This window comes from Callorhinchus milii, unplaced genomic scaffold (genome assembly GCF_018977255.1).
Source record: "Callorhinchus milii isolate IMCB2004 unplaced genomic scaffold, IMCB_Cmil_1.0 Scaffold16, whole genome shotgun sequence".
NCBI lineage: Eukaryota > Metazoa > Chordata > Chondrichthyes > Chimaeriformes > Callorhinchidae > Callorhinchus > Callorhinchus milii.
This window is the reverse complement of record NW_024704757.1, coordinates 10381494-10406475: the sequence shown is the minus strand read 5'-3', so window position 1 is coordinate 10406475 and position 24982 is coordinate 10381494. Positions and strand designations below refer to the sequence as shown.

At 40.8% G+C, this 24982-nt stretch overlaps 1 protein-coding gene across 1 annotated transcript in view; it reads left to right on the top strand.

Moving 5' to 3' along the window:
• adcy9 (adenylate cyclase 9) overlaps window positions 1-24706 on the top strand; it is a 54730-nt gene extending 30024 nt beyond the window's left edge. The window contains exons 2-10 of the mRNA XM_007893612.2: window positions 8090-8277; window positions 8443-8547; window positions 9059-9258; window positions 12103-12205; window positions 18512-18720; window positions 19353-19512; window positions 20433-20581; window positions 22369-22407; window positions 23173-24706. Of these exons, the coding sequence (XP_007891803.2) occupies window positions 8090-8277; window positions 8443-8547; window positions 9059-9258; window positions 12103-12205; window positions 18512-18720; window positions 19353-19512; window positions 20433-20581; window positions 22369-22407; window positions 23173-24352 (2333 nt within the window). The 3' untranslated portion in view covers window positions 24353-24706. The remainder of the gene's footprint in view (window positions 1-8089; window positions 8278-8442; window positions 8548-9058; window positions 9259-12102; window positions 12206-18511; window positions 18721-19352; window positions 19513-20432; window positions 20582-22368; window positions 22408-23172) is intronic.
• The last annotated feature ends 276 nt before the right edge of the window (window positions 24707-24982 follow it).

Here is a 24982-nt window from a genome sequence, read left to right as displayed (position 1 = left end):
GAGCTGGCTGTGCGCGTTCTCTCTTTCAGGCTCTTTATTCACCACTCAGGTTACTAAGGCACGAATCACATCTATAACAACCGTGTGACAAATTCACACATGCTCATAATTGGATTTTGTTTTGGTGGTTTTCTAGCCCCACATACCTTTCTGAATTGGAGCTTGACATGGATGGTTGGAGTATGGTAACAGGTACTGCTATATGGCTATAACCACTGTAACCAAAGTTTCATGAGCAGGGATCTATTTAGGATACAGCTATCTTTTTGGTTTCTTGCTAGTGCCACCTCAAAGTCTTATCAACCAATGAGGTTTTATAGTTGTCAGTGCAAAGCTACTTTCTTAAAGGTTTGTAAAGAGAAATTAAGAAAATCACAATTGTTTAAGATCTTGTTGGTCCCTCCTCCTTTGTTTTCTCCTTCAACCACCCCCACCCGCCCCAAAACAAGTCAATTCTGCGACAGTCAATAAGGTCCCACACTGTGCAGAATCATTGGGTAGATTGTGCAATTACCTGCCCGGCATAAAAAAGCTTAATTAGACACTTGATTGAAATACTGTATTCATAATCGGTTCCATTGTGTAGGGTTGTTTTGGCTCCAAATTGTTGGTTTCCTGGTCTGGCTGGCTGATTAACTTGTGTTCTGCTCTAAGATGGGCCAACTGGCTGCTATAGTTAAACAGGGATTGTTATCTAGAATATATAAATTTGTAAGTTTCTGATGTTTTGAATAAAATTTGGTAATAAGAATGTGTGCCTAGCAATAAGAATCCATAACAATAAAGATGTTTTGTATTCTTTTGAATAAACAGATCATCCTAAATGTTTGTCTCGTGCTTCTTGCTAACAATTCGTATTGAAGCAGCTCACGAAGATATTTTGTAGACACCTGCCTGAATGAGAAAAGTGAGCCGAAGGTAGCACTCACTGGGACATCACGGGAAAGACTCAATCTGTTGTAGGAGATTGCACAAAATCTCTCATTCCATTGCTTCTAGCCATTAGTTATATTCACTCCCAAAATAGATTAGCAGCGTAGGTGAGTATGCAGATATTATCTTTAATGATTAGGTTTGAGTGAAGTTGGATTACAGCCATTTGAGAAATATTCTGCTCCCTTAATGTAATTGTGCTAAAATAATTTTTACTTCTCTTCACCCCTGCCCCCCTCGCCCATGAAAGTATTTTATTCACATTACTGCTGAGAGGATGTGTAGTCTACTCCCATACCTCACAAAGTCTCTTTGGGACAGCTGCTAGAAGACAAGGTACCATGTGGGATAAGACTTCTTCTGGTCTTCCACATGTTCCTCTACTGAAGGAGGTGTTAAGTCACCTTGTTGGATCTGAGAAACTCTGTGTAGTATTTGCATCTTCCCAGGAGAGCGTGTAAGGCATTTTGAGTCTGAGGAACAAAAGAGGAAAGTTCAGAGGAAATTCATACAGCAACCGTGGATAGGAACTGAAGGAATATTTGTACAGCAAATAAAATCTTGCTGTCGAGGTTCTGTTTCTTATAACAATTAGCATTTTTAGAGCCTTTCACAGAGGCTAGTGTCTTGGAGCGCTTAACAGTGACTGACATTGATCCGTAAGGCCGGTCTTCAGGCATGATCTGAAAATGGGGAAGGAAGGGCGAGGATGCAGGGATTGAGGGTGAGAAATCCAAAGTTTCGGGGCGTAGTGGCTGAAAGAACAGCTGGTGATGGTGGAGGGAGGGACAAGCAAGAGGCTGGAGCCAGCTGAGTGGAGGCGGCAGATGGTGGAATGAGGTCGGAGATGGGGGAGATGCCAGGGCATAAGGGGATTGGTTGGTGAGTATGAGGATCTTGAAGCAAATCAGTTCTGTGACAGGGAGCCTGGTGTGATGGGGAGACAGAGTTTAGAGCAATGAGGATACAGGTGACTGAATTTTGGTTACCTAAATGCATATTTTATATTAGCTGTGCAGTTTGACCACCAAAAACTGAGGAAATCAATAAAAAAATTGGAGAATTTGTACATGTACCTATTAGGTAGGTGATACATTTCACATACTTCTCATGTCATCAGCAAATTTGTTCAGATTGAATTGAGCGCAATTTTTTAAGAAAAAACAAGACTTGATATTTACTCTATGGAGTTGGCTCTTAAGCAGTTTGTTTAGAATTAAAGTGGGTTAAATTTGTCTAGTTTTACTATGGTGGCATGTTGACATTGTTTGATGCTCTAAGCTAAAGTAATTTCAGATTTTGGCAAACCTGAGGTTTTGCTGGGCTCAGATACGCTGCAAATTACTACACACCTTGTTGTTGTTTTGCTTGATTTCCACAGTTGCAAAGCTGCACCTTTGCCTTATAATGAACGTATTTCGTTTTTTTTGTACAGTGATTTGTTTTCACAGTGCTCCTGTCATTTAACTATGAAGTCTTTCCAGTCTTCTGATGCTCACTCCAAGCTCTTTGGTGATTTAGACTTGTGACGTTGCAAGGCTGACATTTACTAACTTATGGTTTGAAAACGCAGGGTGGTGCTAATCTTGTATAATTGATTGTTCTTGAACTATTGAAAAATCTTCAAGGGTACAGAAAATTGCTCCATTGCTAACAGGCCAAGTATTGAGGCTTGGTGGAGCAACCAGTTTACTACGGACTTAAAACTAGACCAGTACTGAAGTCCTGAAAAAAGCCCAAATTCTGCAAACGATGAGAAAATAGACAGGGGTCCAAATGACACAGCAAGCTCTCAAGTGCATGCCATATTTATAGACTCAGTACAAGGCAAGTGATGCCGATGGGGAGAGAACATTGAATCGGGAAGAGGTGTGCATTTGGGCTGATCACAGGCATTGGAAGTATGATATGGATCAATTTTTACGTATGTTGCATACAGGCGAAAATAGGAGAAACCTGCTGGAGTTGAAAATTATATTTTATTATGCTGAAACTTTTCTGATTTGTACAGACTATTATGTTTTTCTGTCTACTTTTAAATTGCATATTTAATAATAATAATCCTTGCATTTGATATAGCGCTTTTCACGTCGGGAGGACATCCCAAAGCGCTTCACAGGACACACTGTAAAGTGAATCGACTGTATATTTGTGGGCAAACGCGGCAGCCAATTGCGCACAGCAATGTCCCACAAACAGTCGTAGAATGAAAATGACCAATTGTCGTTATTGTTTTGGGTTTTGGAGGGATTATTATCAGGCTCTGTGTGGAGTAAGGAAACTTGCCCAAGGTTTCGCCCTCTGCCTGGAATTGAACTCAGGTCTCTCGCTTGCAAAGCGAGTGCTTTAACCACTGAGCTACAGGACTCCACAGTTTAATAATTGATATTCCACTGAAAAGCCAGATGAACATCCTACAATAATGAAAATGCAAAGAGCAAATCATAAATCCATAGAATATTGAAAAAAGCTAGAACTCTGTGTAACAGTGAATTGTGCGAATGATGTCTTCTCTTCCCAGATCACATACTTCACTCTGTTCCAGGTGTGTGCTTGTTTATTAGGGAAGCTTGCTCTCAGAGCCCGTAGTCAATGTCTGCATTGAGTCGTGTGCTAAGATGCAACAAAATGGATGCTTGGCCTCAATGCTTATCCCATAACAACTCTCACTGCAGCAGAACTCAGTTTCACCCTTCAATGCGTTTCTCACTGTTCCTCTCTTCCCCACCCCATGGCTGGTAAGTAAAGGCACCACCTGGTGGCAGTTCTAAGCCATACAGACCAGAAGGGTGCAAGGTTTAAAAACTGGAGGAGGGAAAGTACTCGGCAGAAGAGGTATGTTGGTTGACTTATTGCTGAGGAAAGGAGACAAAAATTGTGTTATGCATATGTACACAGGAAGAACAAGGTGAGCTGAACAGCTTTTTAATTTTTTTTTGAAAAACACAACCACAATGTCTTATTCAGCATTTGCATCAGTAAATTGATGGAAACTTCTGTGTTTTCACAATCTTGAGGTCAAAATAAGAGCTTGTTAAGCCTGTTTTTTCTACTTAAAACCACTATGTACATTTTCACAAACTAGTTTTTCTTCTCTCTCTCCCTTCTCTGTAACATTGTTGTCAGCTGAATGCTACTGTTGTTAAGGGCTCTGGGAAGCTACCCTGCATGGAGGGCGCTATATAAGTACAAGTCGTTGTTGCTGTTGTTTCATCTATCTCTTGCATGTTCATTCAGCTGACAGACACGGGGGTGGGGGATGTTAATAAAGCAGAGCTGAGAGCTGACCAATGATGAATGTACAGTACCTGGTGACTCTTGAGGCCTCGTGGCAGATGCTCAATTCAATCTTTCAAGAGTTCAATCCCTTCGAGTCACAGATAACGGCTTATATCGTTCCTGGGAGCGTTCTAAATCTTGTTCAAATTGGGTCTTGCTTTTCATGCTGTAGCAAGGATTTGAAACTATTTCCGTGTCACCAGTTTGTTTCTAGACTCAAGCCATCTACAGAGGCATCTGGTAATGTAGAATGAGCGGGTTTCCTCACTCCGGATCTTACAAGACCCAATTCTGAGTTGAATCAGCTGTTTGTTCCGGAGCTATGGTGAAAGAAAAGCTGCTGATCCCGAGCATGTAACTAGACTTTTTAATCACAAGGCCGTTTTCCATACTTCCCTATCTCTGTTGGCTTGCATTGCCTTCACCCGCCATCCCAAAATGACTCCCTGGATTTTCATTGCTGAAATGGGTCAGTTCTTTGAGCCAACTGGCAGCTGAAGAAAATTATTAGCTGATGAAATTTATATCATAATAATAATCCTGGCATTTGATATAGCGCTTTTCATGCCTTCGAGATGTCCCAAAGCACTTCACAGAATATACTGTAAAGTGAATTGACTGTGTATTTGTGGGCGAAACCTTTCAATTTCTTTCTCCATACTCTTTAATACCACTATTACCCAAAGTGTCCGTCAGGTTACTTTGCTTCTACAGCTTTCTTAAGAGGATTTCCACATCTTTGTAACCCGCTGTGTGAAGGAATGCTTTCCGATCTATTATGGTATGGCGAAAAGGTAGGGCATTCAGATTAAAAGATCTGCCAAAATCTGAAGCTGGTGGAACAGGCTCAATTACCTGCTCATGTGCCTGGTTTCTTATGTTACTTTCCCAGTTCTAACCATCTTAGTTCTGATACCCCCCACTCCGCCAACCAAGATTTTTTTTAAACATAATTGTCCCACAATACCTGAATTGCATGTTGGGCGCTGGCAGCATCAGCTTCCATGGCTGCACACTCAACCTCATGAAGCCAGTCAGGAACCTGGGTGTCTTGTTTGACCCCAAACTGCCTTTCTCCTCCGCATCTGCGCCATGATCGCCACTACTTACCACCACCTCCGCAACATTGTCAGACTGTGCCACTGCCTCACTCCTCAGTCTGCCGAAACCCTCGCATTCGTCACATCAAGGCTCGATTATGGAAACTCCCTCCTCGTCGGCCTTCCCAACTCCCAAATGCAAGGATTATTATTATCTGAGAGAATAGACAGAAAGATGACCTATTTCAGGCTTCTGATTACAGTACTACAGTACTACCTGTAGAGATGTGCAAGAGAGCCCTACAAAGTCTTGCTCCTCTTTCCCTTGTAGGAGAGGATTTGGCTATTGGTACAGCGCCCTCTATTGGAAGTTATGTGTTTTGCGATGCACTTCCATATTGTACAGACATCCAATAACTTTTTCTGATATGATTTCACTGAAGTGTCCCTTTTACTTTGCTAGTTTGTGCGTGGAGGCAAGCCCACCTCTGCAGATAACTAGTAATATACATTGGCAGATTTTACTTGCTTCTGAGATCTGACAAGATACCCCTTTGGGGTTGCACTCCGGTCACCTCTACATATTTGACTCAATCGAAAGCCAGAGCTCAAGAGCGAGTGAATCTGGTGATGTTCCGCAGCTGTGTGTCACCTTGTAAGTATCACGGTGACGACAAATTGGTTGCATTAATATTAATAAAAAGTCTGAAATTATTTTGCAATGTTCCTTTGCCAAATATTGGTAGCAGAATCGCAAAAGATTGCTCTTGACTTTTGCAATTCTGGACCCCAACACCATTTAAATCACATGAACAGAACTGACAAAATACTATCCTGGAGGTGTGATGCAATTAATGAAAACAACACAAAGCGGGTTAGAATCCAGTTATCGCCATATTAGCTTGAATGGAAATCGTGTAGAGCTGAGTGGGCTGTTAATTGATATTCTTTGTTCCTAAAAGGCTGTGCAAACTGAGCAGCTTGACTGTGGAGTAACTCCAAAAATACTTCACCTTCCCATAATTTATCAGGGGTTGAGCTGAAGCACCAGCCAGTTCCTAACTTCATAACAATCCAATTTTGTCAGACTATGTAGTGTCTTCCATGGGATTTTAGTTACAGCACTTTAAGCACATTTACCAGAAATGAATTTTAGTTTGATGGACTGCCCAGAATTCCTTGCTTGCTGTTACCAGTGTACTTTTCACATTCTCAGTTTGTTAACTGGATACAGTTGCACTGTTACCGCAGAGTCAATGCCGCAAAAAGCTTTTGCTATACTACTGAAAAAACTGGCTTTGGTTGGGGGGCGCTGGATGGGTATTCCTTTCCAATTGCATTTGTTGCTAATTCCTTATCTGTAATCTAGTAATAGATCTATGAAGAACTTCCTTTTTACATCTGACTGTTTGCCTTCATTCTGTAAACTAATATTGTACTCCAAACTGCCAAAATTCTAATTCAGTCTGAGACTTGTGTCTCACACTGTCCAGAACTTCTGTGTCCTCTCCCTCACCAGGCTCGGTGAGCCTACCACCCCACAATCTTCGCTCAGCTCAATTGGCTCCTCGTACCCAGTGGATTGAGTTCAAGATCCACCGTTTTGTTTTCACATCCCTCCATGGTGTTGCCCCACCCTACCTCTGCAATTTCCTTCAACCATATTATCCTTCGGAAACACTGACCTGCTTCATGTCCCGCACTCTATCCGCCCCCAGAGTTCCTTCTGGAACTCCATCCCAGAGTCTTTCTGACTTGCTCGCTTCCTCCCGTCTTGAACACCCATTTTAAGATGAACCCCTTCGGCTGCACTTTTCGTCTTCTTTCCCTTCCCCACCCCTTGAGCTCCTCCCCCAGTTAAGGTGCATAGCCAACAGTGTCAAACGCTTTGAGGTGCTCTTCTGATGTAAAAGGCTCTATATAAATGTAAATAGTACACTGAGATTATCATATTTTAAAGTTTCGTCCTAATCTGAAATTGACCTATCAACTAGAATTACTGTGCTCCATCCTATTCTTGGGTTTCACTTATGGAACTTCCTGGCAGGTTGTTTTGATAGTTAATCCCACTTATGTGCATAATATTTGATTTGATAGCAAAGAACATTGGTTTCCCAGGGCAAGTCAATATCCAGGATCCCCATTTGGTTGTGTTCTGCTGTGCGAGCTTGAGTCACCATATGACATATAAGAGCTTCCCACAGAATGATAATTGAGCAGATTTAAAGAGATGAAAATCCATTGTTGTATTAAAGCATATACTGTAGTACAATACCTTTAAAAGGAAGGTGAATGAATGCACGAATGAATGAACTCAATAGTTGTAACACATTGCAAGATTGTAGCGGTGTGGAGGGGGGGAGTCACTTTTGGTAAACTGAATTTGAGTCAGTCATCAAAGTCTATGAGAGTCTTTTCTAACAATATAAATACGGAACCATATTGGAAATGCAGTATTTCTGATAAGTCTGAGAGATACAACCCTTTCAACTAATCTGTCCCAAGTGCATTGTAGTTTTATAATCGGTATTGTGTGAAGCAACTGTTCTATTGGCCCTGGAATTGTATGAAGTAATAACACTTCATAGTATAGTATACATTAATAGTACAGATATCACCAACAGTCCTGAATATATGTGGGCGAGTTATTGACTTCCCTGTTATGAAAACCCCTGTTAAAAATGTTTTCACTGTGCATGTATTTTACTGGAAATTGGATCTGTGCGTTTTCATCTAAATTTAATTGAATTCTGCATCCATTTGCATTTTTGTTCTCTTCTTGCCTTAGTTAAGAATACGCATTCTGATTTTAATAGCTTGATTTGTTTCTTTCACAGGACTGCAGACATTCCTTATTTCTGGTAGGAAGATTGGTCATTCGCTATGTACCTGTTCTCAAACTATGTTGCCTCACCTGGAAGCAGGGGACTCTTCAATTCCTGGTGCAATCCCCAAAGAGCAGGGAGATACCAAAAGTGACAATTCTGAAGTGGCACAACCAAGTGATCTGCCTGCGAAAGCAAAGGTACTCAAAGCATAAAGTATCTAACTTCATCAGGCTCACATCTTTACACAGCAGCCATCCATGCACGATTGGACCATTATATAGATTCCACTGAATACATTTTGAGATTTCTTTGCAGGAAAAATACAGTTGATTTAAGCCCACCTACCCCTTTTTCTTTTCCAGCTACCATGTCCATCCTGCACCATAGTTCTTACCCCTGGATGTGCTGTCAGTACAGAGGAGGGTGCTGTGCCAAATGGCTGTCAGGATGAACACAAAAGCACCAAGGTAACAATTCCTAATACAATGACACCAAAAAGCCTGCACACAAAAGAGTGGCAGTCAGAAAATGGGAATATTTAATTTCCAGTTCAACTGACTTAATGATAACTTGTCAATTAAATTGTGAAATAGGATTTAGTTATGAGAGATGGAGTGGAATTTGATTATTAGCATTCATTAGTAGTACTGAGAATTATCTTGTGATATACAGAGAAGTTGGTCTTTGATTTTTTTTATTATGAGCTACAGTTGCATGCTGTTGTGTTAAAAGAACAGTAAGTGATTGTAAGTAAGAATTCTCTGAAACATCCATTGCAACATGGTATAGTATTCATCCCTAATCCTAATAGGGTGAAAGATAGGATTTGTTTTGGCTGATTGTATGTATTGAATTTGTTTACAAACTCTGGAGTCAGATTCAAGATCTTTTCAAAAGTAGGTTAAGCGCCAATCCACGTATAATAAATGTTTACTCTGTCATGTGGATGGTGTTGTCAAACCTTTTTTTTAAACCTAGTTTCAACTGGGAGGACAATGTCTGAAAGCCTTGAATGGGCTTCTGAGGCCACCTGAGGAAGAAAAGCTGAACAACAGCCAGACATCATTGTTTGAGATGCTGCAGAGCGAGAGACAACTAGATGGACTGCTTCCCATTCGCTCTAAGCAGATAAGAGAGAAAACTGATGCTCAGTTTGTCAGTGTCATAAAGGAAGACAGGTAGAGCACAGAGTCACTAGAAAATAACCATTCCTTCAATTTTGTTGGGTTTAACTGTGCACCAAGAAGTTCCATCACAGTGCTTGAAATGACAATGGGCAGCACATCTTAATTCATGTCATGTCATGCAAGAGTCAGCCTGGCTCAGTCGATAGCACTCTAGCCTCTGAGTCAGAGCGTTGTGGGTTCAAGTCCCATTTGGGGATTTTGAACTCAGTTTAAGCTGACACTCCAAATGTGATGCTGGGAGAGCACTACGTTGTTTGGGGTACTGTGTTTCAGCCGAGACATTAAAACTGAGGTGCAGCCTGCAAACAAAAACCTGTTCAGGTGGATGTTAAAGATCCCATAGCACAATTTGAAAAGGGATAGGAGTTTCCCTTTATGCCCTATCCAATAATCCTCCAAATAAATTTAGTTATTTATTTTATGTCTGTTTGTGGAACATTGATGTGTGCAAACTGGCTGCCACGTTTGCCTGCAAAAATAGTCACTAGGCTATACAATAAATCCTGTGAAGAGTTTTGAGATATTTCAATGATGTAAGGTACTGTATCAAATGCAAGGATTATTATTAGGCTTGTGAGATTCTAAAAAGTTACCTCCCATGCACTTTCTTAACCAGTAGTTCTCAAACACAATCACAAGGGCCATCAGAGATACTGTTATGGGAGAAATGTATAGAACAGTTCAATAAAATATACTTGTCCTCTTTGAAAGTTTCAAAACATTTGACTCATTTAATGATTCAATTAATTTTATTCTTCTGGACTATTGCAGGTTTTTTGTAGCTGAAACAGATCAGAGAATGGACTTTCTAAATCTTGTCTCAGTTTCTGTCAATTCCATAGCTGCACATTTATCAGGGAGAGACATGAATCAAGCTGAGCTTCAGTCTCACTTTCAGCCTGTGTGGGTGGAATATTTTTGTTGGAATAATTGTAAACATTTGACCCTGCACTTAACACACATCAAGCTCTCTAGGACGTCAACGTGAAGGGCACTATATAAATGCAAGTTGTTGTATAATCCCGTAGCTAACTTGGTTATTGAGAACTTTGCAAACACTGTTGGAATTCTCAGGTTTCTGTTGGAAGGCAACAGTTGACATGGAAGGCTGGTGTAAGGAAGTTCTTGTGGATTTCTAACTGAGCTCATGTCCTAAGCCTTGGTCTCAAATTTTAAAGATGCAATACTTTCTCTTTGGAATGCCATTAGAATTGCAAACATTGTGAATCTACCATAAGCAATATTTTAATCAAAATAAAACTATTCCTTAAAAAAAGTGTTTTAAAGTGTTGCATCTTTACATTCTATCTGCTGGCATGTTAGTACATCATTTCCAACAGACTGGTTGGTGCATCTCCAACCATCTTGAACTAAGGGGCGAGATGGATGTTAGACTTACTGTTGAAAATAGGACTACATCATAACCAGTACATTGGTGGGACTAGCAAGGTTAGATATGCACAGAACAACTGAATAGAGTTATAAGTGACTACTGAAGAATGAAGGTACGTGTGTGTCTGGTATCCCAGGACGTGTTCTGTAAATCCTGAGGAAATGGTGCAAGATATGTACTCAACAAAGCTCTGACTGTAGTGGGGAGTCACTAATCTATATTGCATCTGATTCAATCTTATTGTCAGTTTGTGGTCTCTGCCCTTTCCCTATTAATTTACATGATTACAGGATGCTTTGTTTTAAAAGTTTTGGCTCAGTCTTTTTTGGGCATGAATTGTGAATAGTGTACTTCCCAATTAGCAACAGATTTTCCACAGACTAATGTGCTTCAGCAGCCCTGGCTCAGTAAATATTTAACTTAGCACTTACATATTTAGCCAAAGGACAGAGTTCTTGGTTGTGACATTTGGAAAACATTTCAAAGATGCCTGGAAGTGCGTTTGAGGTTCTGCCAACTAGGTGTTTGTTTCCATATTTTGGATTGATGAAGGGTATTGAGGTGTAAAGGTCCTGGTGTAAATTGGAGTTGTGATTTGAGTTTTAGCAAATCAATATTTTCTAGGAATATTGTGGAGGTCTTGCAGCCCTCCCTTCTGTTTTTGAATAGTGCCAAGGGTTGTTTAACATCCATCCTGAGATAGGACCTCAGATTAAAATCTTGTATGAAAGATAATCATAATCCTTCCATTTGATATAGTGCCTTATCGTGTCGGTTAGACGTCTCAAAAGAGCTTCACAGGATCTACTGTAAAGTGGATTGACTGTATTTTGTGGACGAAACAGGGCAGCCAGTAGTGCACAGCAATGTCCCACAATGTCCCTTCTCTGAATAGTGCCATGGAATTTTTAACATCTACCTGAACAGGCAGATGGTACCTCGGTTTAACATCTCATTCAAAGGCTCAACAGTCCTGCCCCCACCCCCAGCACGCACTGCTTTGGAGTGTCAGCTTAGACTATGTGATTCCAAGTCCCGACGTAGGGATTGAGCCCGCAAACTTTGACTCAGAGGCGAGAGTGCTACCACTGTGCCAGGCTAACACACAATGCCACATCAGTGTTCCTCCAGCACTGTTTTGGAGTGTCAATAAGATCAAAGTCCCAACCTGGGACTTCAACTCTCGAACTCTGACTCCAAGGTTACACTGCTACCAACTAAACCAGGCTGAAGCCTAAAATTGTGGCAAATTGCATGTATTTCTGTTATTTCCAAGTTTTTGTCAGAAAATGATTAGAGTGTCAATGCCTGTCTTTGTCCTTTCCTTTCTTGCCCATAGTTTCCCCCCCTCCACCCCCACTGACACTCTCCATAAACTGTGGTCAACCCTGACAGTTGTAAGTATCTCTGATCCATTTTGTGTTCTCTTTCTCTATTCACAGCCAAATGAATGAATACTTCTCTAAACCGCCCATTAATAAGATCAGCCTAAATTTCTTAGATTCAAGCTTGGAGAAGGCATACAGAGGCAGCTATCAAGATGAGGTATGGATGCAGCATGTGTCTTGTCATTGCTCATGGTTACAGATAAGTTTGAATGCTGATGTTACATGCAAAGGTTTTTGTTCTATTTAAAAAAGGATCTTTTGTCAATCAAAGAACATTGTTCCAGCATTGCAGACTTACTGAGTTATTTGTGTGCCAACATACCTTCCTAGAGTCAAGGTGGCTGTTGACAATTTTGAACTGTTGCAATAATAAATGTTTAAAAGCTGAAATAATGATATTTAATATTTATTACATGGGAACCATAACACCATAGAAATTTACAGCACAGAAGGCCCATTATAGTGTCTGATTTTTTTAAAAAAAGAGCGATCCTTTTGAACCTATAATAATAATAATCCTTGCATTTGATATAGCGCTTTTCACATCGGGGGGACGTCCCAAAGCGCTTCACAGAACACACTGTAAAGTGAATTGACTGTATATTTTTTGTGGGCGAACGTGGCAGCCAATTGCGCACAGCAATGTCTCACAAACAGTCGTAGATTGAAAATGACCAATTTATTCTTGTTTTTGGTTTTGGAGGGATTATTATTAGGTGTGTGGAGTAAGGAAACTTGCCCAAGGTTTCGCCCTCTGCCTGGAATTGAACTCAGGTCTCTCACTTGCAAAGCGAGTGCTCTAACCACTGAGCTACAGGACTCCACAGTTATCCCCATAACCCTGTAATTTACTCCTTTTTAGATATCTGTCTCGTTCCCTTTCGAAAGCTGATATGAATTCTGCTTCAAGCATGATTATTCTCGAGGCATGTATTCAAATGTTAAAGGAAAATTATGTGGATTCACAAAATTTCTGTGGCAAATTAGTGTTAAAATTGACTTAATTTATAATAATTTTATCAAATGCTTACATCCAGTCTGTGTTAGCGCTGTACTACTTAAAGCTATAACTTTGATTGATGATTATTTATCTAATCTCAAAAGCATCAAACAGAGATTGCACAGAATGGACCGGGTACAAACTAGAGCTCTGTTCTGCAAAAGTCATTGTGTTCCTATTCCTTGCCTACCCTGTTTCCTTTCATTCAAAGACGGTTTACGTATATTAATTCGCCCTTTTGTAGTTCTGTGTTGTTGCATTTTGGATTTGAGTAAATGGACCTGCTGCTTTCTTCCAACAGTTAAGAATACTTAATTTATTCAGGTAATTAGCTGAGCCTTATAGACTGTGATGATCCCAGGATTGATGGTTGGTTTATTCTGGGTTAGCTGATCTCAGCACTAGTGGTTTTCCACTTGGCATGAGAACCCGAGCACAGTGAAAATCAGCCAGGGTGTTCTCTCCTGAGTGATGAGCGGCAACCCCTGCTGGTAGGATTGATGAATGACACATCTGGTGAGGATTGTGTGGCTTCTGTCTCAGATACTATTGGAAGACCAAGTATTCTGTCCACATCAACATATTTTTATTAATGCATATATTATGGCCCGGGGCTTTAAATGATATAACATAAAAGTTAGATTCATTTATAGAACTGATTACAACTGTCTCCAAAGAATTGTTGCCCAATGCCTTCCTTTTCTCTATTCGGAAGACGAGATTCTTTTTGTGGCTACTATATCAAGATTAATGATGAATCCCAGAATCTAGTTGAACTGCCAAGTGGGGTCAAGATCTAATCTTATGAACCTGTCATTTGGCTTAATGGCATTTTATTAGAGCTCTTGACATTTATTTACTCTATGATTAACAGATGGATCATGAAAGGTTTGGATGAAGAAAACCCTTTGACCCATTTGATATTCTTACAGAAAACGAACCCTGCTATTTTCCCTTTACAGGATTGAATTATATATTGATTGAGTTCCAGCCCTTTCTCTATATGTAAAGAAATACATTGTGATATCTATCCTAAAATTACTCATCATAATTATGAACCTGTGCCAGCCTTTCCTACTACCTTAGTGTATCAAAGTATAAGTTCTGAGTTTACTTTATCTTATTGAGTTTTTTGAGGATGAAGAGCATCTTTAGTCTTTCTTCATCCATCTAGCATGAGGAATCACTCGTTGCTCTCCTCTATATTGCCTTTAGGGATTAGGGATTCCCTTTTGAGTGACTTGAAGAACTATACAGTACTTAAGGTGTTGCCTTATACCAAGTGTGGATCAAAATTAGTATTAGTACTCAACTGTAATCTGAGGATAGTTTCCAATTCGTCAAAACTTCCTAATTATTCATTGATTCCCTTAAAATGGCTGCTTCACAAATAGTTTCTCTCTTCTCTCTACCTACTCTAGACCAGGGGTGGGCAATTAGTTTGGCTGGTAGGCCACTTCACGAGTTTTGGTAAGCTTCGCGGGCCACATACTTAATATAGATGCAAATGCTTAGTAATAGCTCAAAATCAAGTCTTGTACATACATAAAATAAAGTCTATATAATTCACATTTATTAAAATTAGGTTAAATAAAAACAACTCATTGAGCAGACATTTATTCGATATTTATTCATTTATTCACATATTGATGAGAATGTGAGAAGCTCACTCAATGGGAAGAATGAAAGCGCTGATGTGGGTTAAGCAGACAATTGAAATCAGGCATCATCTCCCTTGTTGCAATGCGGAGTACTGCTGCAAGGTGGTCATCAGTCATCACAGATCTATGTTTTGATTTGTTGAATTTCATCACAGAAAATGTCTCCTTGCATATGTATGTTGATCCAAACAGCACAAGCATCCTCCGGGCATGAGCCTTTATTTTTGGAAAGGTATATTCATTAAGAGCGGCTTAAAAACTGGGAAGCGGCACTGATTTGAATTGCTCTGCAAGCAGTGGATCACATTGCAGGTCAATAAACTCGAGTTGGATGTCAAATGGGGCTTTATCAACATCAAATGAGAAAGGTGAAGAGACCAAAGACAGGTCATTTTCAATCAAATTGAAATCCTGGAATTGACGAGAAAATTCTGCATATAAGTCAAGTAGTGACGAAGTATACTTTTTAAGACTTTGATCACAAACAGTAATCTGCTGCAAAGTTGGAAAGTGGGCGAACAGCCCTTCCCTATCTGATGCGATAAAATAAATAATTTTGTCATAAATGACTTGACACTGCAATACAAATCGTGCACAAAGGCCCTCTTCCGTTGCAGTTTTGAATTCAGTTCATTCATGTGGCCCATGATATCAATGGCAAATGTGAAATCAGAGAGCCAATTCGCATCATTCAGCTGTGGGAAATCTGAATCTTTTTGTTTCATGTCCAAAGATAAATCAATCTCTGTTCTCAGTTCCCATACTCTTTTCAAGACCTTTCCTAAACTAAGCCATCTTACATTCGTGTGATACAGAACATCTATGTGCTCAGATTCCAATTCCTCAAGCAGAGTGAAATTACCTGTGGTTTAATCCTCTTGCTCGAATGTAGTTAACCACTTTCGTAACTGTGTCCACGACATTGCTTAGTTTTAGAACACTTACAGAGGACCTCTTGGATAATGCAGTGTAGAAAAACAATATTCTGTTCTGGATTTGTTTCTTTGACTTGATCTTGAATTCTTTTCAGTAACCCACCAGTTTTGCCTGTCAGATTTGGGCTTCCATCAGTGGCCACATTCACCAGTTTTTTCCATTCCTCTCCTAATTTTAAGATACACTTATTTACTGCCTCCAAAAAGGCTTCTCCAGTTGTTGTATCTTTCATTGACTGCATTGATGCCAATTCTTCTGTGAGCTCAAAATGTTTGGTGATACCTCAAATAAAAATTATCAACTGGCCTGTGTCTTTGACATCGCAACTCTCATTGAGAGCCAGTGAAAAACGTGCAAAATTGCTTACTTTAATTTGTAACTGCACATTGTTTTTATTTTCTTTATTTTATTTTTAATTTATATTATTTGTTTTATTGTCCACCCACACTGGTAAAAAAAAAATATTTGCAAGTCCATTCTTTGTTGAATATTCGGCCTTCAGCATCACTTTCCGTTTCTTTGATAAACTCATTTCGAATTGACGTCCTCCAGTGAAACGTATTGCTGCGGTTGCCGCGCACGCATGTTTGAAAGTTTGCTGATCTGAACATTTCTGACGTCAGCCTGATTCAACACTTAAGGGAGCGTGCGCACAACTAAACAGTGTGATTGGCTGATGTTCCCGGTCTGATTCAAATGTGAAATTTGTGCGACTTTCTGGGACTGAACTATAATTTTTTCTATTGCTAGACACAATAACGGCTGAATAGAATCATTTGGTGGGCCGGATATGACCCGCGGGCCTTATTTTGCCCACCCCCACTCTAGGGTATAGTTCATTCCTTTTGGGGAGTTTATTGTATTTTCCGCCCCATGAATCTTTCTAGAACTTCTGGTCACTAAAGTTCAAAATGTTTGGAAATCTTTGGGCAGCATATTGTTAAGATCTTCCCTGGTTACAATCTCCAAGTAGTAATAATTTAATAAATGAATTATTGCCTGTTCATCCTCTGTTTCAGTTCCTTTTGATTTAGTTTAGGTCCTTTTACTGTTAGAAAATGTAACAATTTTTTTCATGTTTGAATTACTACGTCTCTCTAGTTTCCTCTGGTCTCTTCTGGTCTTTTTTCGTTGCTTGTGTATATTCTTGTAACTAGCTTGTTCTGTACAAACTTTGTGAGAGGATGCAGAAATATTGACCATTGGACTATTTCTTGCCTTTTTCAGTGGACTTTACAAATAACCATGTTAAATTTCATCCAATTGATTTGCCCATATCTTTTTGAATAATGTCATTCTTCCCCACTTAGCCATCTGGCCATTTGGGTTAATATCCTCAGAAAATCGTGATGTAACAAGAGTTCTCTTCTTAACAGAGCAACCCAGCAGGAGACCCAGAACACATTTCTATGGAACTCTGCTAATCACTGCCCACCAATGGGAGCTCTGTCTATTTATCCTCCAACATCTGTTTTCAATAGATGAGCCTGTTTTCAATTCAGCTTGCTACTTTAATGTAAATTCCACACATTTATTGTCTCATGTTTCAGATGCAAATCTTTAGAAAATGCCTTCTGAAAATTCAAGGTTACATGGATACTTCACTGAATGCTTCATTCACTTCAGCCATGAAATAATTCTAGGCAATTCATGAGTTCTGACTTATTCTTTCAAATATTATTCCACATTTTCTCTCTCTCCCCCAACCCCCCCACCCACCAAATACCCCGAACCTAAAAGCTCAAATGAATACTGATAGTTTCCTGTAAATTGCCTTTGAAGGTTTTCTTCATTACCAATGTTGGATTAACTAGCCTGTAGATCCTCTGATTGATGTGGGATTCCTTCTCTGAATGTTGGGGTAACCCGAGCCTTCCTCCAATCCTCTGGTACAGCATCTGTTTATTGAGCTGCTGTGAATATTAACTAGTATCCAGGCTCTTAGTTCATCTGACTGACTCATTGGTCATTCCAGTGCAATCTTTTTCTAGTCTTTTGGCTGGCCAAATATGTTAAGCTAATGAAAGTTCTTATTTCTTCTTACTGTTTTATAAATTGCATTTTGTATAAATCCCAGACAATTTCATTTGAATTCCTTGGGTCTTTACTAGACTGTTGCTTCCAACAATAAAGCAATTAGGAGTGGGAAATGTGATTTTATTTTTCCCTACCCTGGAAGGGGGATCTGACATCTCATCTGACACCAAACACCAGCTACTTAATTAATATTAGGGAGCCAATCGTGTGACCCATTTCTTAAAAATAGACCTATAAATGTTTGTGGGTAGCTCATTGTACATTTTTAAGGAGCAGAGGTCACATCTATTAGTACTGCCTGCAGCTACTATTGCAGTAGAGCAAATTTCCCGATGAAGCCACCTCCTCAAGCTGGTCTCAGCACTCAGGTTTTACAATTTGGCATCAGTCTTTTAAGATTCTTTAAGATTCTTCTTGATCTCTTATTTTGCTGTTTTTGTATCTGTCCAAATATTAAACTATTTTAAAATGTGCTGAGATTAAGGGTTTTTTGCAAAGGTCAATTAGAATCAGAGAAAACGTATCATCCCGACTTTGGTAGGGAGAGCAGTCATGTACAGTGGAAAAAATGGCGGCTTTTACATTATCTGAAATACAAATTAAAGGTATGACAAAGCATTGAGGTTACACATTGGAAAGTTGCTTTATTGATCTAATTGGTATTGGTTGTACTGTGGAGAGACTGTTTACATAATTCAGACATTTGTCAATACCTAGAACACCTGTACTTCTTCCATTCATTGTCTTATGTTTGTTACATCATTGTATTTGATCTTGTTGTTAAAAGGCGTACTGTATGTTTCATTTTTGTTTCTTTTCCCCCCAATAGGTTGTGAACAATGCCTCAGAGAAGACGTTTGCCAGTGCCACATTCAGTTCACTCCTTGATGTCTTTCTCTCCACCATAGTGTTCCTCTTTCTCTCCATCACGTGTTTCATGAAGCAGGGCTTGTCTACATGTCCACCTTCCCATGCCTCTGTTGTGGTTTTTGTCCTTGCGATCCTGCTTCAAGTACTTTCCTTGGTCATCTCCATCAGGTGAGGCAAGCATATTGTGTTGAGGGTTCCATCAAGGAGCTCATTGCTCCAACAGATAGGGCTGATATAAAATGCAGTTTGTTGATGTGTCTCCAATGCATCCTTTCTCCAGCTTTAATACAACTGCAGTTCACTCAGTGATTGTTGCTCAAAGACTTTTCTGCTTTTCATACATAAGAAGGCAAACAATGCATACAAACAATGCATTGCAGTTGATTCTCAATGAATAATCTGATTTTGAATTGGCAATTGTTTGTTTTCACATTGTTTGGATGTATAGGAAACCCTGATAACTCAACCCTGGCTTAACTTGTCACTACCACTTAAGTCATCATAAATATCCTGACTACATTTATTTATACATATACCTAACTCCCCACTCTGGATAACTAGTCACTGAGCCTATTTGCCTTGGAGTGACGAGTTTACTATATTAGTATTTTAGCAGTGAAGCTGGGCAACTCTTCCATTTCTTCCAATATTTGAATCTGTTGTATTTTACTGGTAAGTATAAATGTGTGTCTTAATCAGGGTATACAGTATGAATGTTTGTGGCTGTTCTGAGAAATGATCATTCAAAAGGCTGATTCAATACCCTACCCTTGTAACCCTAGCTCTCTGTTGGTTTGTAGAATGGCCTTTTACTTGGATGAGGTGATGCCGTGCACCAAAAGACTGCTGAGGGCAATCTCAGGCTGGCTACCTCGTCACTTCATTGGAGCCATTCTTGTTTCTCTCCCTGCTGTAGCTGTGTTTTCCCATTTCACTTGTGAATTTGAAACCAATGTAAATGTGAGTATCCAGCGCCCTCAAGTGAAGGAAAGGAATACATTCTGGTTAAAGTGTTTAATTTTGAATCAGTGCAGTGTTGCATTCTTCTTTTGGCTTAAAAATGTTTGTTATTGGGGTATTTGAATTTTGATTTTGAATCGTACTCAATAAATGTTCAAACCAAGCTTAATTCCTGCCCCTCAAATTCCATATACCCAAGGTTTTTGTTTTTTGAAATTGTTTTTGAGCCTTTTTAAAAAAAAACCTGGTCTGATTTCTACATAATTGATTGAATTTGTAGACTTAAGTCTGAAACCCTGGTCCATGCCTTTGTCACCTCTCGGCTGGACTATTCAAACGCCCTCCTCGCCGGCCTCCCCTCCACTACCATCCATAAAATTCAGTTTATTCAAAACTCTGCACCCGCATTCTCACCCGCATGAAACTCCGCTCCCCGATTACCCCAGTCCTTGCCAGACTGCATTGGCTCCCTCTCCCAGAGAGGATCGATTTAAAGATCCACTATGCCCCGAGGCTCTGGAACTCCATTCCACATTCCCTTCGCCTCGCCCCCTCTCTTCCTACTTTCAGGTCTCTGCTGAAGACCTTTCTTTTCGACCACACCTTTGGTCACCTTCCTCCCCCTGGTTCGCCCCAGGATCCGTTACTGTGAAGCACTCTGAGATGCCGTCCGGCATGGGGGTGCTATATAAATCCAAGTTGTTATTAAGTCCCCCAGTACTCCAAAATGTATTGTAAAACACCATTTTGATTTGCCCTTCTTAAAAGTAATTGTTTTATCCAAATCACTACAGAAGGTCATTCTGTGCTTGTTTCACGTTCATGGCATTGTCGCCAGTCTGCCTATCAATGTTTTATTCTTTGGACGTCTAAAAGATCTGAAATTACTGTTATTACTTCTATTTTCTGCCCTTTTCCAGATGACCATGTTCTTCTGTTGCGCATTGATCATCACTTTCATTCACTACTGCAACTTCTGCCAGTTAAGTTCCTGGATGAGATCGTCTTTGGCTACTATAGTGGGAGTGCTGCTCCTCATCCTACTGTATGTCACACTGTGCTCTTCCAAGTAAGTACTGTACCTGTGATATTCACGCTGCAGTCCGATGAAAGGCTGCAGTTCTTCAGAGTTTGATTCACAGTATTATCTGTTGATTAGCCACGCTAAAGCAATTTTGGACCGTCTTGTGTGGCATTCCTCAGGGCTCTGTCCTTGGTCCCCTCCTATTCAATATCTATATGCTACCTCTAGGTGACATCATCCGCAGACATAGGGTCAACTTCCACATGTATGCGGATGACACCCAACTCTTTGCCTCCACCCTTGACTCCAGGACCACTGCTGTCCTGACTAAATGTCTGTCACATCAAGTCCTGGATGAGAGCTAACTTTCTTCAGTTGAATGTCAACAAGACCGAGGCTTTCCTGATTGGCTCCCATCAGCGCCTCAGGTGAGGAGGCGCTGTTAACTTCACCATCTATGGTTGCACAGTCCACCTTGCTAAGCCAGTCCGGAACCTTAGGATCTTGTTTGACCCTCAATTAACCTTTCTATCTGTGCCATGACCTGCTCTGCCTTCTCCACCTCCGTGACGTCACCCAGCTCCGCCGCTGTCTCACACCTCAGGACGCCAAAACCCTCAGACATGCTTTCGTTACATCGAGGCTTGACTATGTAAACTCCTTGCTTGTCAGCCTCCCCAAATCCTCCCTCCATAGACTGCAGCCCATCCAGAACTCTGCAGCCTGTGTCCTGTCCCGCACTAGACTCCGTGACCCTACCATCCCCATCCTTGCCCAACTCCACTGGCTTCCCATCACACAGAGGATACAGTTCTAGATCCTGGTCCTTACCTTCAAAGCCCTCCATGGTCTTGCTCCCCCCTACCTCTGTGACTTCCTAACCCCCTACCAGCCTGCTCGCTCCCTTCGCTCTGGCCTGCTTCACGTCCCCTGCCTCGCTCGCCACACTACTGACGGGCGGGCCCCCATCCTTTGGAACTCCATCACGCAGTCCTTCCGCCTCGCCCCTCCCATGCCACCTTCAAGACCTATCACTCCCACCCTCGCTCGCCTCCACTGGCTCCCCAATCCCCCAGAGGATTGAATTCAAGATCCTCATCCTCACCTACAAGGCCATTCACGGCCTCACTCCCTCCTACCTCTCCGACCTACTATCCCCCTACCTACCTGCCCGTACCCTCCGTTCCTCTGGCTCCGGTCTTCTCCACATCCCCCGCCCCAACCGCCCTACCATCAGTGGCCGGGCCTTCAGCCTCTCAGCCCCTAGGCTCTGGAACTCTATCCCCCAGTGCCTTCGCCTTGCCTCCTCCCTTTCCTCCTTCAAGGCTGGTCTCAAGACCTTTCTCTTTGACCGGGTCTTCAGCTCCCCTCTCGACTCTCTACCCCCTCCTCGCTCCCTCCCTTCCCTCCCCTCACCATTTCCCCCCTGCTCGGGTCCTGACCAAACTGTCCAGTGCCTTGGGACGTCCTCCCGACGTGAAAGGCGCTCTATAAATGGAATCTTGTTGTTGTTGTTTGACTGTGCTTTCAATCTCCCTGCTTCCCTCCCCGAACCCGACCTCCAGCTCCGGTCCATAACTCTGTCCAGCGCCTTGGGACGCCCTCCTGACATGAAAGGCACTTTAAAAATATAATTTTGTTGTTGTTTCTTTGACTGTTAATCGCAAGCTGTTGCTGGGAGGATCTTATGCAGCAGATGTAAGAGCATTAGTGAATTCATTAGAATCGTGTCAGCCTGAGACCTCTGGTCCAGGAAGAAAGAGATAAGTAGAACTTCTGTTCCTTTTTTTAAAAAAAGTTTAAATTATTTTTCCCATTCTCTGTATTTTTAGGGTAGACATTACAAAAGTTGGATATGTGCAACAATATGGGTAAGATTCAAGTTTTTCAAGATAGTTGTGCAAAGCTTATTATATAGAATGTACATCATCAAAAGAGGCCATTCAGCTCACCTAGTCTATGTGGGTGCTTATATAATATATAATAATAATCCTTGCATTTGATATAGCGCTTTTCACGTCTTATCGACGTCTCAAAGCGCTTCACAGAATAGACTGTAAAGTGAATTGACCGTATATTTGTGGGCGAAATATGTGCCTCCAAACATTCTAATAATCCAAAATAAAACCTGATTTTGACCGTTTATCTTTTTATGCACTAATTTTTTTCCTCGGTTTTCTCTCATTTTTTGACAAGATAAATAGATCCAGAATGAAACCAAAAAACCCAGGCTTCTTTTTTATGAATTTTAAAAAAAATTGCTTTTATGGTCTAGATAAGTTTCTTTCTCTTTAGTCTGTGCTTAATATTTGGCATGATGAGATTTAGAGGGGTAATTTATGTGGCTTCCACATCGGGATGTATCAAAGCACTTTGCACAGCTGGCTGGAATGCAAGCTGGTAGGGGCAAAATGGGGACATTGTGAGAAATCAGCTACTTTTGTTTAAGCATGCTTTGCCCATTTCCCTTATTGAATTCATAGTAAATATACACCATGTGATACACTGTATATGTGAATTTAGGATCCATTTTTTTTTTGTCTTTCAACCTTAGTCTGGTAAATGATTATATATCGATTATTATTTACCAGCTAAAGAAAGGTCTCCTGTTCTCTTCTCTCCTCCCTCAAATGCAGAGATGATCTATGCAACAGTTCGTTGTCAAGTTGGAGCTCAAAGAAGCCTGTTGAGGTGATTGGAAAGGAAGTGATTCTGGACATTGCCCTGCTGCTTTTGCTGGTCTGGTTCTTGAACCGAGAGTTTGAGGTCAGTTACCGTCTCAATTACCATGGTAATGTGGAGGCAGATCTACATCGGCACAAAATACAAAGCATGAAGGATCAAGCAGACTGGCTCCTTCACAACATCATTCCAGCTCACGTGGCTGATCAGCTCAAGGTAACCCCTCATTATTCCAAAAATCATGAAGATGTTGGTGTCATTTTTGCCAGCATTGTCAACTTCAGCGAATTCTATGAAGAGAACTATGAAGGAGGGAAGGAATGCTACAGAGTGTTGAATGAACTTATTGGAGATTTTGATGAGTTGTTGAGCAAACCTCAATATAACAGCAATATTGAAAAGATTAAAACCATTGGAGCTACCTACATGGCAGCTTCTGGATTAAACCCTTCCCAACGACGTGACAGCAACCATCCACACAGTCACTTGCAGACACTCTTTGAGTTTGCCAAAGAAATGATGCGAGTTGTCGATGAATTTAACAAGGACATGCTCTGGTTTAATTTTAAGCTGAGGATTGGTTTCAACCATGGACCTCTCACTGCTGGAGTTATTGGGACGACAAAACTACTGTACGACATATGGGGAGATACTGTCAACATTGCTAGTAGGATGGACACTACAGGAGTAGAATGTCGGATCCAGGTCAGTGAGGAGAGCTACCGCATATTAAGTGAAATGGGCTATGATTTTGATTATCGAGGGACAGTGAATGTGAAAGGCAAAGGACAGATGAAGACCTACTTGTATCCAAAAAGCACAAACAGCGGAATTATCCCATCACACCAGCACACTGTGTCCCCGGACATCCGAGTGCAAGTGGATGGAAGCATTGGCCGCTCGCCTACTGATGAGCTTGGAAATCTTGTGCCTTCTCTGCTCATCTCAGACAAAACTTCTCACAGCTCAGGTAACACTGAGGCTAAAGACTTGCTTTACACACACCGGAAGGTAAAGAAAGAGCAGGTCAAAGAAGCAGGTAGTAAAGTGGACCGTTATGTGGGCGAAGAGGATGGCAGTCGAACACAAGAAATAGACGAACTGACAAAACTACAAATATCTAGCCGCCTATGATGCAGCTTTGATACTACAAACCGGCTTTCGCCGGTAGAAACCAGTTCACGTTGGTAGTGTCTGATGTGTGTGACATTATTATTCCCTGTTTTAATATTTTCATTTTATCTCCTGTTTTCTGTGTGGATCACAGTAACCTAGGAGCCAGCTCCATTGCAAATGTCTGCGCTGTTTGGGAATATTAAGTGCCTTTGGAAAAAAGCTGGGGTTTATACTCCAAACGGATGGAGGCTACGGAATGCATGATTTAATTTACAACCCTGGATAAAGCTGTGGTTGTAACCTTTACCCAGTCTTTTTCTCGTTAATGCAATTTTTCTTTTATATTTTTTTGTACATGCAATTATTGTAATGTTTAATCAACTGACCTTTTTTTTTCTAAAACACAGAAACAGACATCACTGGTGCCAGTACACTAACAGGTGGGGAACGGGACTGTATAACTTTTTTTCACCATGTGAATTATGTTCTTAGTCAGCTCCAAAACCACGAAGGTGAGGTCTGATCTGCCACTATTCCAAAGGGTCTAGATAATAACGTGTCATTAAATTCAGATGTAGTGTTGGTGCAGTGACTGTCTAGACTTTTCTTGATTTACTAGTATTATGAGTGACTATATTGTGTAATGAC